This window comes from Acomys russatus, chromosome 21 (assembly GCF_903995435.1).
Source record: "Acomys russatus chromosome 21, mAcoRus1.1, whole genome shotgun sequence".
In the NCBI taxonomy this organism is placed as follows: domain Eukaryota; kingdom Metazoa; phylum Chordata; class Mammalia; order Rodentia; family Muridae; genus Acomys; species Acomys russatus.
The window spans coordinates 31,074,367-31,087,356 of NC_067157.1; the positions used below are offsets into that span (position 1 = coordinate 31,074,367).

Consider the following 12,990-nt stretch of genomic DNA (forward strand, 5'->3'; position numbering starts at 1 on the left):
TCTCCCTTTCCACCTTCTGGGCTCCTGGGCTCAGATTCAGGTCCTCAGTCTCAGCAGCTCGCTCTTCCCCAGCTGCTGAGCCATCGCCTCACCTTCCCCAATTCTGTATGTTAAAAGATGTCCCCAAGTCAACTGCAATGTGATAAACAGGCTCAGGTGGAAGGCTGAATGCTAGACTTTCAGGCCTGCCACAAATTTGAGGTCAAGTGGAGAGTTTTTCTTAACATGAAATATTTTCAAATTTAATAATTTTTAAATTGATCTTTGAATGGTAAGCACTACTTGTCGCATCAAAACCGTCAGGTATAAGTAAGATAATCTAAAGCTGGAGAACGTAGCAAAGTAGTAAAACACTTGCATAACACGCATAAAGCCTGCTTCAGTCCCCCTCCCTCCCTCTCTCCCTCCCTCCCTCCCCCCCTTCTCTCTCACTGATTTCTTGTGAATTTTAATAATTTGTAACTGTTCATCATGGACTTATTCCTCTAAGGGCTAGGCATTTCAAATCTCAACAGCAAATTTCACCTTAAAGACTACTTACAGACTATTTAAACACAGAACAGGATTTTTTAGAACCCCACAGAACCCAATTCTCATGTGGAACCCACTATTTGCTTTAAGCAAACTCTGAACTTGAAATCAGATCCAGTGTGGACAGTCGTACCAAATTTATTTTCCTCAGACTTTGTATACTTTTGGGTATGTAAATCTTCACAATCTTAATTTTATTCACTGAAATTTTAAAAATGCTAAATCCTGATAAAAGAAGATGTCAGCTTCCATGGCTGCTAACCTCCTTCTGTGTCGGAAAACCAGGACTTGAAGTAAAGTAACACGCCTACTCTAGGGGAAAAAAAAGGCAAGAAGCCTTGGAAAGCGACTATTTCAGATGTTCAGTCCAGAGGCATGTTGGGTATTTTCAGATTAGCGGGGACACTGATCTGAAAGCTTCAAGAGTTCTTCCTATCAGTGATGTTAAGATTGAGCTTACTTTTCAAAGCACTCCATTTCCAGACTGCTTTATGTGACCTTATGGATTTAGATCAGAGAGAAGTGGAACCATTTCCCTCTGTGCATAAGAAACTGAGCCTCAGAGGGAGGGAGGGAGGAATGGGCCCATGCTGCCATCTTGTGGCCATAGCCTGATGCCACAGGAAGATGGAAAACCCTTTCCCGTGCGACGTGCTCTGGAGATAGGTAATGCCTGATGTTTCCATCTTCCCAGGAGTGTGATCAAGTTCATATCGACGATGTTTCCTCGGACGACAATGGTCAGGACTTAAGGTAAGCCACGCCTTTCCATCTTCCATTTCCTACAGAAATTCAGCCATGGAGTTTTGCACATGTAATTATTTCTTTTTTAATGTATTTTGGGTGTTGCAGTACCTACAGTTTTGCAACTGATGGCTTCCATGCAGCTGCAAGTAGTGCAAACCTTTGTTTGCCAACAGGTGTGAGAGGAGGAGTGGACTGGATGAGGAAGTTGGCTTTTCGTTACAGAAGAGTAAAGGAGCTATATAACACCTACAAGAACAACATTGGAGGTACGTGCGGCCTGCTCCGTCCGGGTCAGCGCCCTGGGTTTGGGTAGAATTCAAACTGCTGTTTCACAGTGTAGATCCGGGAAAACACATCAATGAAGGCTTGCATGGAAAAGCAGTGAGCCTGCATATTTGCTCTCTTTTAATTACTAGGGGGAAATTAAATGGACCCTTGTGAAAAAACTTGGCCATTTTTTTATTTTATTTATTATTATTATTATTATTATTATTATTACTATTATTATTATTATTATTATTATTATTATTATTATTATTATTATTATTATTATTATTATTATGGTGAAACCTTGTGTTCCATCAAGATTTACAGCTGGATGCTTTCTCTGCTTCAACCGTATTACTCTGACATTATCATTAACAGCAGACAAATGAGGGAGACGGTCAAAAGACCCTTGTAAAGATGAGAGCCACAGTTATTGAATGATTCGGTGACAATCACTGTTAGCATGTACAAGTGGCAGCTTGTGAGAGTTCAAAATGCACAGCAGGTCTCTTTGGTCTTTTTAAAACTCACACATCACCTGAAGATGTATCTATTCCACATATGATACAGTGCTCGCTATAATCACTGTGGATTTTAAAAGTTCTAATACTCCTTAGGCAGTGTCTAAGTCACACCATATTTATCCATAGGATTGGAGGCAGCATTTAAACCTTTAGCCTCAAACTGCAGCCCTGGATGTTTTTCTAGATGTGGGGGAGGGGGGAATGAATCTTTTTTATTGTTAGAATCAATTTTAGGTCAACAAATTCCCAAGATTAGGTCCAAAGTCAGGCACATACAATTATCCTAGCAAGGTGTTTTTCTTTTAAAATGAAATGTGTTTGAGGAACAAAAACCCAAAGTAATCCAAAAGGAAGTTATTTTTCTAAGTATGTGCATGCATTCTGCACACGTATGCCATCGAATCAAATAAATAAAAAATTTCATTTATATAAATACATTGCACCCATCCGTCTTCCCCTTGAGGGTGAGGCCTGCTTGTCTGTCTTCCTGTATTTGCTAGCATTGACTCTCATCAAATGTTCAGTGAATACTCAGTAAGTGTAAGAAAACAACAAGGCAGAACAACAGACGGTGTGAACGTTTGGACCAACAGGAAGCTTGGACAGGAAACTGCCCTGAACCCTGCAGGCTCTGCATCACTCCAACTACTGGGAGTGGAGTACCTAAGTCACTCTAATGCTTTGTACAAAAGACTTTTGTAAAATGAAATAGATCCTGTAGGTGAAACCAATTGTATGTATGTATGTATGTATGTATGTATGTATGAATGTAAACCAATAATATGTTTAATTTTAAAAAAACTAAATATCCCATTGAGAACTCTGAGACTTTTTATATTTGCGTAAGCCCCCTTTACAGGATTTTAATTATTTAAAAATCTAAGCGTATTGTTTAAAAATTATATAGAAGTTAAAAATATTATGGTTTAAATTATTTTAAAATTGAGAAGACTGTTAATATATAATCTTATATCGTAGAAAATTAAATTAATGATGTGAGAGTTTCTTTTCTGCCATATATTAACGTCTTTTATTGGAATGTGGAAAAATAAGACTTTCTAGAAAGTAAAAGTTTTAATATTAAATAGGACCTATCACATATTGTGTGCACTGGCTCCCAGTATCTGAAATACAGCTTAAGTGAGAAGCTTTCCTTTCAAATGAAGATTCATGTAATCTCATTTTATCATGAAACCAAGGTTGCTTTTCTTTTCTCTTTTTAAAATTTTTTTCTATCTTCTTTCTTTTCCCTGCTGTTCTTCCTTTCTCCCCACCCCCTTGTTTTGGTCAGTGCTGGAGCCTCTTGCACACTAGTCGTGTGCTCCACTACTGACGGGTATCCTAACATCTCTAAAATCTAACACACCTACCTATCTCCTCCCACCTCTGCTTATCCAACATAGCTATTTATGTCTTTTTTTTTTTAAGCACAAAATATCATTAAACGTAGGCCTCAAGAAGCATTGTAACAGCTGCACGGGGATGCTGTTGACACTTTCCTTAAGTGGACTAAGATGGTGATGGGACAGTAGTTTATGCAGCACATCTGTGTTCTTCTGGAGGAAACCCACCGCTCCTGTCTAGCTGACGGTCCCCAGCCTCATCAATGAGATCAGTCCTAGAAGCACCTGAGCTTTATAGCTATTAGGTTAGACCGGGAGGTCATGGGGATCGAGGAAGGGGGGCACTGGGGTCTCTTTTCCCTGTGTCATATCTCTGAGTGTCTAGCCAAGTGTCTGGCCCCTAAGTGTTGTCTAATAAGGATAAGAATAAGAATAAGACTACTGGATAGTTAGCAATCCATTCTGAAAGGGTGAATCGATATTGATAGAAATCTGTTCCTCTTTATTTATGACACAAGCAAATAAAACGTGTTTATTCCAGACAGAAGGCACACCAAACTCCGCCCTGCAGAGACAGTGTTCAACTCCTGACTGCAGCTTGTTTCCTTGGTGTTTCAGGACTCCTGGGCCCTGCCAAGAGGGATGCATGGCTACAGCTAAGGGCAGAGATTGAAGGCCTGACGGATTCCTGGCTAACGAATGCACTTAAGTCTTTATCAATTATTAGTACTAGGTAAGTAGGGCTGTTACCCTGCCACTTCAGTTACATGGACGGTCTGGGTCCAACAACACAACAGAGAAAAACTGTTCCAGCTCCTAGCACTTTCACCACATCCAGTGATATTCAGTGTGTGTGCATGTATGTGTACATGTGTGTGTGTTTGTGCATGTGCTTGCATGTGTGTGTGTGCTTATGCATGTGTGTGTGCGCATGCATGTGTATGTGTGCTTGTGCATATGTGTGTGCACGTGCATGTGCGTGTGTGTGTATGTGTGTGTGTGTGTGTTCATGTGTATGCCTGTTTGTGCCTGCGCATGTGCATGTGTGTATGGGTGCTTGTGTGTTTGTGTGCACGTCTGTGTGTGTGTGTGTGTGTGTGTGCGTGTGTGTGTGTTGGAACTATAGGAGGGCTGCCGCTTTCAGAGCACAGGAGATCACTTTTTTGAACTCATATGCCATCACAGTACTGATAGTATCACAGGTAGGTCACATAACTTGCTCTGAGAAGGCATCAGTTCTGTGTTGGTGACAAAGTGGAAGGATGGCCGCAAAATCAAAAGAAACGTTTTGTAAAAGGATGCATGGTGTAGTTCTAATAGATAATATGCTCCATTTACGTATGTCAAAAACTACAAGGAAGCTTTGGGAACCTCTAGCCTTGTGTTGTTTCTATGAACTTGCTAATATAAATGACAAAATTATAAAGACTAAAAAGTTGTTTTCCAACTTTGTACTATGAATGATAATTCAACAGTAGTATACAGTTGGGAAGTGATGGCTGGTGGGTTAGATATACCTTTGGTTTTTCTTATGTCATAGTTTCCTGGCTGAGGTGAAACAATATACAGTTAACCAATATGTAGGTAACACACAGGATTAAAAAGAGGTATCCTCCAGACAGATAGCAGATATACAAAATGTCTGCTAGAGTAAGAGAAGAGCCCAGTATTTAGGACATGAAAGTAAATTTATGTATCAAATCTGGCATGTGGCTCCTTCCTGATCTCATGGCAAGAAACTATAACAGAGAGCCCTTGTTGAGATGCGGGCTTGCACTCAGATTCCTGTGTGAAGTGGGGCAGGCTCCAGCATTCTGCTCAGTTCTTAGCGCCACACACTAATGGAAGCCCTGACAGTCGTAGCGTCTCCTGGGTCCAGCTTGGTAGTCCCTGGAAGTTAGTCTGTGGAATCTGCACAGGAGAGAGAGGTGCCAAGAATACAGCCTGAAGAGTCAAGTGTGGGACAAAGTTTTCCACTACACATGCGTGAAATTTTGGGCTCAAAATGAGTTAGATTTTACTCTGTGTCTGGAAAAGTGGAAATCAAGGTAGATGTGTAGGAGTCTTAGGAAGGGCATTATAATTCTGTATGCAAGAACTGTCCAACAGATAAAGCTGCATGGACATGGGACTTCAGGCAGGAGGATATCTGTAACTGTGGCATAATCCACCCAAAGGCCAGAGACTTTGGGCCACGTAAAGCTTGAAATTGTGTGCAGGATATAGAGTCACGTGCATTTCTTTAAGAATTAAGTCAACAGCTTTTTATAGATTTTCTATGACCGCCCTAAATCAAGGATATGTGACATTAAGAAATGAATAAAAAGAAAAGTTCTTAGAAAAACAAGTAGACATGCACTGACTAATTAGGTGCTGTGAAACTTGATAAGATATCCAGCTGTTTCGGCAGTAACATATTGGAATTTTTCACAGAGCACAAAAACGTAGGGCAAACGATTTATTTAATAAATTATGTGTCTGAATTCTCAGCAGAGCTGAGTTGTCTTTTTACCGTAAGTGTTCTATCACTAAGGAAGTAACTCCAGGTACTGCGTGAGGTGGGGGAAACAAAACAAAAAACCTCAAGATAGCATTATACACAGTCACGAGAGGCCAAAAACAACCTAAACAAAATTTTAAATTATGTTGAAACAGCTGGTAGAAGTGTGTGTTTGTAGGTAATCTGAGGATAATAGACAGAATGACACAAGCCATAGACTCAGAAAATCAAGGGAGCAGAGTAAGAAATTGTTTATGTAGTATATAATCCCTAATGGGAAAATACATTCACGAATGAAGACAGAAGCAATCTCCGAATGGGTAATTAATTGTTGCGGCTTCTCACTCCCTTCTTTGCATGTGTCCTTTCCAAGTTTTCTGTTGTAGTGTTGGTAGTTTTGAAAGATGACCTAAATGCTCACGTCACATAATGAAACCGTTTCAAAGCCGCATCTCCAAACTTGAAAAAAGGTCTGTGTCTTAGCTTCCCCCTGCCTTCTCCTCATCAGTAAAAGTTAGATTGAGCATCTTCAGTCTGCACTGGTACGAGTTTCTTACTACCAGAAAGCAAATGTCTCCGCTTCATCCCTGCTAGGAGTAACTGTGTAAACGTCTTGGTAACGACAACCCAGCTGATCCCCGCTCTCGCGAAGGTCCTACTCTACAGCCTAGGAGGTGCTTTCCCCATTGAGAACATTTACAGTGCAACCAAAATAGGTAAGGAGACATGTCGAAGTGTGCTACAAAGTGTATAGTCACGCTGCAGGGTGTTTCACACATACTATTTATACAATTGTGTATTATATATCTATTTCTGCGTGGGTCTTATGTAATCAATTTTCTATCATCACATCCAGAAAATTTGGAAAAGCATCAAATAACAAAAATCACATATGATTCATGATACCTGTGTATGTTTTTTTAAAAAATAATTTATTCAGATTCCATGCCAATTGTTATCCCCTTGCTTGTATCTTCCCATTCCCCCCTCCCTCCCTCTTTCACTCTATTCCCCGCCCCTAGGTCTGTGACAGAAGGGGACCTCGTCCTGCAATATCAGGTCTCATCTGGATAGCCTGCTTCCCCTTCCTCTGTGGGCTACCAGGCTGAGAGCTCTTAGCTAGTGAAACACTAAACTCAGTATGTAGACAATTCTAACTCATTCTGCCCATATCACATGCTATTCTAGTATATATTGTCTGAGCATTACATGTTCTAGCTGCAGTATTTAATAGTTCAATTAATATGAGGCGCAGAATTATATATTTGCATATTCTAATAATACTAATCCAAGGTTCAAAAATACACTATCTTGACATCGTTGGGAAGTCTCACACTAATTCTACAGCAATCAAAAAATAATTTCAGGAACAAGTGAAAAAATTTCATAAAGCAGAGTATGTCATTTTAATATTAATTACATGAGTGTCTGGAATATGCATTTCTTCCCAACATACAGTAGTACTCAAATAATTTCAGCCTCTATGAGCCCATCTTAAATATGGTCTGTGAAATCTGACTTCCAGTTGCCATGCCAAAAAAGAAAAGAAAAAGAAAAAACCAACAACTTCAGGTTTTGCCATCTTGAGAGAGTAAAAGATGTGGACGAAGCTCCTGGGAGAGCAAATAGGTTATGCAATGTTGCAATGTGCCCTGCAGGGCAATAAAATTACCTGATGGCACTTTGGCAAGTTCAAAATCCTAAAATCTTCCACCCAACATGGCTAGCCCTAGGTCTTGTGAAGGTTGCAGCCATTTGGGGAGAACAGTTAGGGAGAGTCAATGTGCCACATTGTCATGCGCCCTACAAATCAGAGCCTAGATTCCAGTGCCATGCGACGTTCTATGAAGATACACAGATTCTGCTTGTAAGATTCACAGGTAGAATGTGATTTTTCTTTTTGAAAACAAAATGATTGTTCTATCCAAATAAACATTTATTTTACTTAAAGGATGATGTTCTTCCCATTGGCCATTTTTTCTTTATATTTAATCTGAGAAAATCATTATTATTTTTCCTTTGTCACTAGCATTTTTTTTTTTTTTTAGCATTCTGAACTAGCAGATTAAGAAGGACAAAAAGAAGCCATCAATGGTATCAATGGCTGCAAGATCATTCTTGGAATGAAATTCAGGAAAAGATGCCAATGTTATAAAGATAAGCATGGATGCTGTTTCCATGGCAATTGCTCAGGGCGCAGTCAGCGACTGACTTCAGTCACTGCTGTGGTCAGTTAGATAGCATGCTTGATACAATAAATCTGATTATATCTGCTCCCATACATTTTTAAAGGAGTTATTTATCAAGGTAAATCTCTCTGTTAGTACTCAGTTTTCTCCAACAATATATCCAAGTCACTTGCCTACCCAAAAGATAAATTAGATAAAATTGATTCTTAGAATTAAACAAGTGCTGTAGAAACTTGTACTTGCCTATAAAGCTGCTTTACTACTCTTTCAATGGAATGAAAACACACGAACATTTTATCAGGTCAAATTCTCAAGCCTCCTATCTTTCTTAAAGTATCAAAAACGTCTGTTTAATAACCTATCCTAAATTAAAAGTGCATGTTGATTTGTAAATGCAGAGGTCATAGGTCACTCAAATGTTGTTCAAGAGATATTAACACTTTCTGACTCTCTAGACTAATGAGTACTGTGGCCCGAAGAATAAGCAATGCATTGTTTTTCAGGCAAGGAAAGCTGTTTTGAGCGTATAGTGTCCAGATTTGGCACTAACATAACTTATGTTGTGATTGGAGACGGCCGAGATGAGGAGCACGCTGCTCACCAGGTAACTTCGCTCTGAACTTTTTATCTCATTTATCTTCCAGGAAAAGAAAGTTGCTTTGAACGAATAATGCAAAGGTTTGGCAGAAAAGTAGTGTATGTTGTAATTGGGGATGGTGTAGAAGAAGAGCAGGCAGCGAAAAAGGTAACCTGTCTCGAACAGTGTCGGTGTGATACTTCTAGTGCAAGCCTTTTTGTTTGCATCCCTGTAGTCTGGCCCAGTGGCAGCTTGACATGTGATTGATGTCTATAGATGCAAATCAACAAGAGCATGAGAGAGTCATTGTTGACCTGCAAATTAACCATTTGGAGGCTAGCATTTTATGCCTGGAATTTGAGAGGAAATAGAGGAAAATTTATGGATATTTGTTCAAGTGTATATAAATGCATAAAAATATATTCATACATTTAGAGCATATGTTTAACACACAAACATATGCCCACACTGTGCACACAGAGGTAGATAAACTCAAGAAATTTACCAGAGGAAGAACTTTAACAAGCTTATAGCACAGTCAGTAAGGGAATCCTTGACTCAAATACCACATGTTCCTCCAGTGCCTGGAGTCAGGCCGGTCTCTTGATACCAAATGCTGAAGAGAAACTGGACAGCTGAAGGAGCTCTCACAAGGAGCCTTAATCAGCCCGGTTGCAATAGGTACATTGTTTATAATTTCTGTGCCATCTTGCCGGTTTCAAAGGCAACGTTCCTCACATCTAGAAGTTACTCACATGTTTCGGTGAATCACTGGTACTTGAGCTCCAAGCAGCTGGCTTTGAGCATTTACAGGAGATCTCACGGGCTCTACTTATTTAAATGAGCTTTTTATCTGATAACATATTTCTGAGGAGGAACCAGGGCAGTTGTAAGATCACTAAGTGATTGGCTCAGCACTAGACATGATATGAACTTTGTTCTCCACACCAGAAAACACAACGCTGTGCCCTCTGCTCCCTAACCTGAAGAGCCATGAAATAAAAGAAACTGTACATGACATTTTAGCTTATAAAAAGAAAGTTGTCCTCCTTACCTACCGGCTAATAAACACACACATCACAGTGTTGGCCCAATTGCTATCTTCTATAGAATAATCAGAATAAACAGTTTCCTAGAAGAGTGTATGCCCATAAACAGAAAGATAACCCAGTCAACCCAAACCCAGCAGACTGGAGAAGCGGAACAGTTCTACCTGTGGAGGGTTTGCCCACACCGCTGCACCTGCCTCTAGCTTCCCCGTGCTTTTCCATTCTGTTAAGGGAGCTGGTGACATGAAGCTCCCTGGGTGTTAATCAGTGGTGGCTGTGACTCAGGACAGCATGCTGCCTCCAGTCCCAAGGACGTTCTATACAAGGTCAGCCCTGTAGCCTCAAGCAACCCAACCTGCCCTGCTTGAGATGTTTACATCACACACAGATGCCATCTCTCCTGGAGTTTATGGGCATCTGGGATTCGCGTGGTTTTAATTTTCCACGTTGGAAGCATAGTCACACACAGCAAACAGCAGACCCTCGAACAGACACTAGTATGCCTTTAGCCTGGGTGAAATTTATTTAGGGCTAAGACAGAGTAAGTAGCACTCACTTTTTCCAAGCCAAGAGCAAGGGGTTTGCTAAGACAGACTAATCAAGTCCATGCTAGCTATGCACGCTGGGAATGACGGACTATGGACATGCGTCCTCTGCTTTAAAGCTCATGCTTCCGGGAAAGTAGCCTGACTCCAAATGGATCAAATCATCAGACAGAATGCTGTTTTCAAATGGTTGTTTAAGTAGGTACAGTTTGGGTGATGGGTGACAGCTATGATTCTCTTTGGAAACACAGGTGGCTGGTTTCCCTGGCTCCCAGAATGCATGCTTTTCTCTGAATGTAGAAGTAATCGCATGTGCAGGCGTACTGAGTACTGTTTTATTATCACAAATAGATCTGAGCTGAAATGCAAAACATTACACCTCTCAAGATTCTTGGCTCTAATTGAGCCAGAACCTGTGTTTATGAAATTTAAGAGGAAAACTAAAGATCAATTCTTAGAAACAGTAGTGATAACCATACTCTCCTGTCAAAATACACAACGTGAGATGGATATGTAAAATTTAATTTTTCTAGAAGCCACATTCAAAAGTAAAAATAAACAAGTAGAATCAGCTTCAATCATATATATTAATTGGCCCAATATATACCAAATATTATGTATCAACATCTAGTCTATATTAGAATTATTGATGTGATGTTTATATTCCTATGTTGGTCTTAGTCTGGTTTTGAAATTCAGGATGTATTTTAAATTGGACTAAATATATTTCAAGTGCTCATAGCCATGTGTGGTTGGTGGCTACCATGCTGAGCAGCAAAGAATTGTGTAACAATAATTATTATGATAAAACTTCATGTTATAATTTCTGCTACATACAAACTACCTTCCATTCATATATGTCCTAGAAGATGTTCTAAGTTCAGGCCAAGGAATTTATAATTTACTAAAGAACATTTTTTTTCAGTATTACTTCCAATGAGATATTATTTACAATAGTCTTTTCTGTAAACTCTGAATGCTACATCTGTCATGCATACTAGTACAGATCCAGAAGGCCACAGACCAGCATACCACCTAAGATTATCTCTGCCCACTTGGGAATGGTATGTCCCTGTTCAAACTGTACGTTTGAATCCTCACCCTCACTCTGTGGTACTAGTGAAATGAACCAAGCCACCTGCCGGCTTAAGTTGCTAGCTACCCTAGAGAAGTAAGAATATTAACAACTCTAATATTTTTATCTTATTTAATCCAGTTCCAAATTGTTTTTTTTTTTTCACATAGGTAGAAGTTCATTCTGTTTCCCCCAAATTGCCAAAGGCCTATGGGTTTAGGAAGTTCATAGTCTAAAGTTATCTTATTTTTAGCCAGGAAATTAACTTTCAGAGGTGGCATGCTATCCCTCAGCCATGCAGTATTCCTATGCTGACTTGCTTTCCCCAATGTTGACCTTGCTGAAACTCGGTATTGGATGTTATACCATTAAAATCCAGTTCAGATCTATTTCTTTATTCTTTGGGAGATTCCACAAGACCTCCACCTATGGTCATCCCTCTATTAAACTCCCACCCTTGAACCTGGGTGTGCACTGCATCCTGGTGTGTGCAGCTGTCTCCATGGGATGATAGTAATGTCTGTCTGCATCCTTCATCCCTACCCTCTCCTTCTCCCTTCTCTCTTTGTCTCAACTGCACAGCACAACATGCCTTTCTGGAGGATATCAAGCCACTCGGACCTCTTGGCTCTACACCAAGCCCTGGAATTAGAGTATTTGTAACTGTGTTCTCTAGCTGGGGATCCACTTTTTTTTAATATATATTTCAAGTACACTGAATTTTTATGTGTGATCCAGTGCTGCTGGCTTCTTCTACACATATAAACAACGGTCTTAAAGGATGAAATCATACTTGGAAGGAAAACTCCAGAGTGAAGAATTCAGGTTGCTGAATGGAATTAAACTTTAGTGCTACAGAAAAGGAAACTCTATGGTCTTATTATCTTTACAATACTTTCATGGTTGAAAAACAATCTGTGGAGGTTGCTGACACACACCAAATGAGTCCTAACTGGAATTAACAGCTTTAGTTAAAGAACTCGAACCCGCCCGAGCCACAGCACCTGTTCTGCCTCCGACAAGGTGGTCGAAAACATTCCTCAAAATGGGAGCTCTTCTCAACCCTGAGGTTTGAATATGACTTTTAGCCTACCTAGCCCAGAAAATCTGAATTGGAATGCACTCAGACTGTGTAATGACAGTCCTATCTAGACCTGTAATTTGTGTAAATTATTGATGAAAATAATTTACTGTGACTTTATTAGCAGCTGACTCTGAAAGTGGATGCAACTCTTATTTCTTGGGGCGGGACAAGGGCTGGGGAAATGGGAATATAATATTGTCTCTTTTTTTTTTAAGTTTGGCAAAGAGAATGTTCATATGGATGAGTTGTGCCTTAAAGACAAGACAGCGTTTGTGTGTTACAACGTAACTTCGCTTAAAGTTTCTGTAGATAATGAAAGGAAAAAACCCCAAACAAACAAACAAACAAAATGTGATAATTCTTCACATGACCAAATTTAAAATTCAGGCTGTATCATCTTAATACCAAATCATTAACAAACTGAAGCCTTGTTTGAATGAGAAACCAATAACAATAACAAGAAAGCTTGCATTTTATTTCGGTTCTGAATAATTCCAGTAATCAGTATGAGTCAACTATCTGAACATCTGATCATAACCAGAAGGTTTGGGAGACTTTG

General features: G+C 39.8%; 1 protein-coding gene across 11 annotated transcripts in view; it reads left to right on the plus strand.

Moving 5' to 3' along the window:
• Eya4 (EYA transcriptional coactivator and phosphatase 4) overlaps positions 1-12,744 on the plus strand; it is a 214,167-nt gene extending 201,423 nt beyond the window's left edge. For 6 of the 11 annotated variants that reach the window (XM_051164322.1, XM_051164324.1, XM_051164325.1 and 3 more), the window contains 6 exons: positions 1,226-1,284; positions 1,384-1,544; positions 4,031-4,145; positions 6,507-6,628; positions 8,605-8,705; positions 11,930-12,744. In XM_051164322.1, the coding sequence (XP_051020279.1) occupies positions 1,226-1,284; positions 1,384-1,544; positions 4,031-4,145; positions 6,507-6,628; positions 8,605-8,705; positions 11,930-12,010 (639 nt within the window). In that variant the 3' untranslated portion in view covers positions 12,011-12,744. Of the gene's footprint in view, positions 1-1,225; positions 1,285-1,383; positions 1,545-4,030; positions 4,146-6,506; positions 6,629-8,604; positions 8,706-8,745; positions 8,847-11,929 lie in introns of all 11 variants that reach the window. The other 5 variants (XM_051164321.1, XM_051164323.1, XM_051164326.1 and 2 more) reach the window with 1 other exon arrangement.
• Positions 12,745-12,990: the final 246 nt, after the last annotated feature.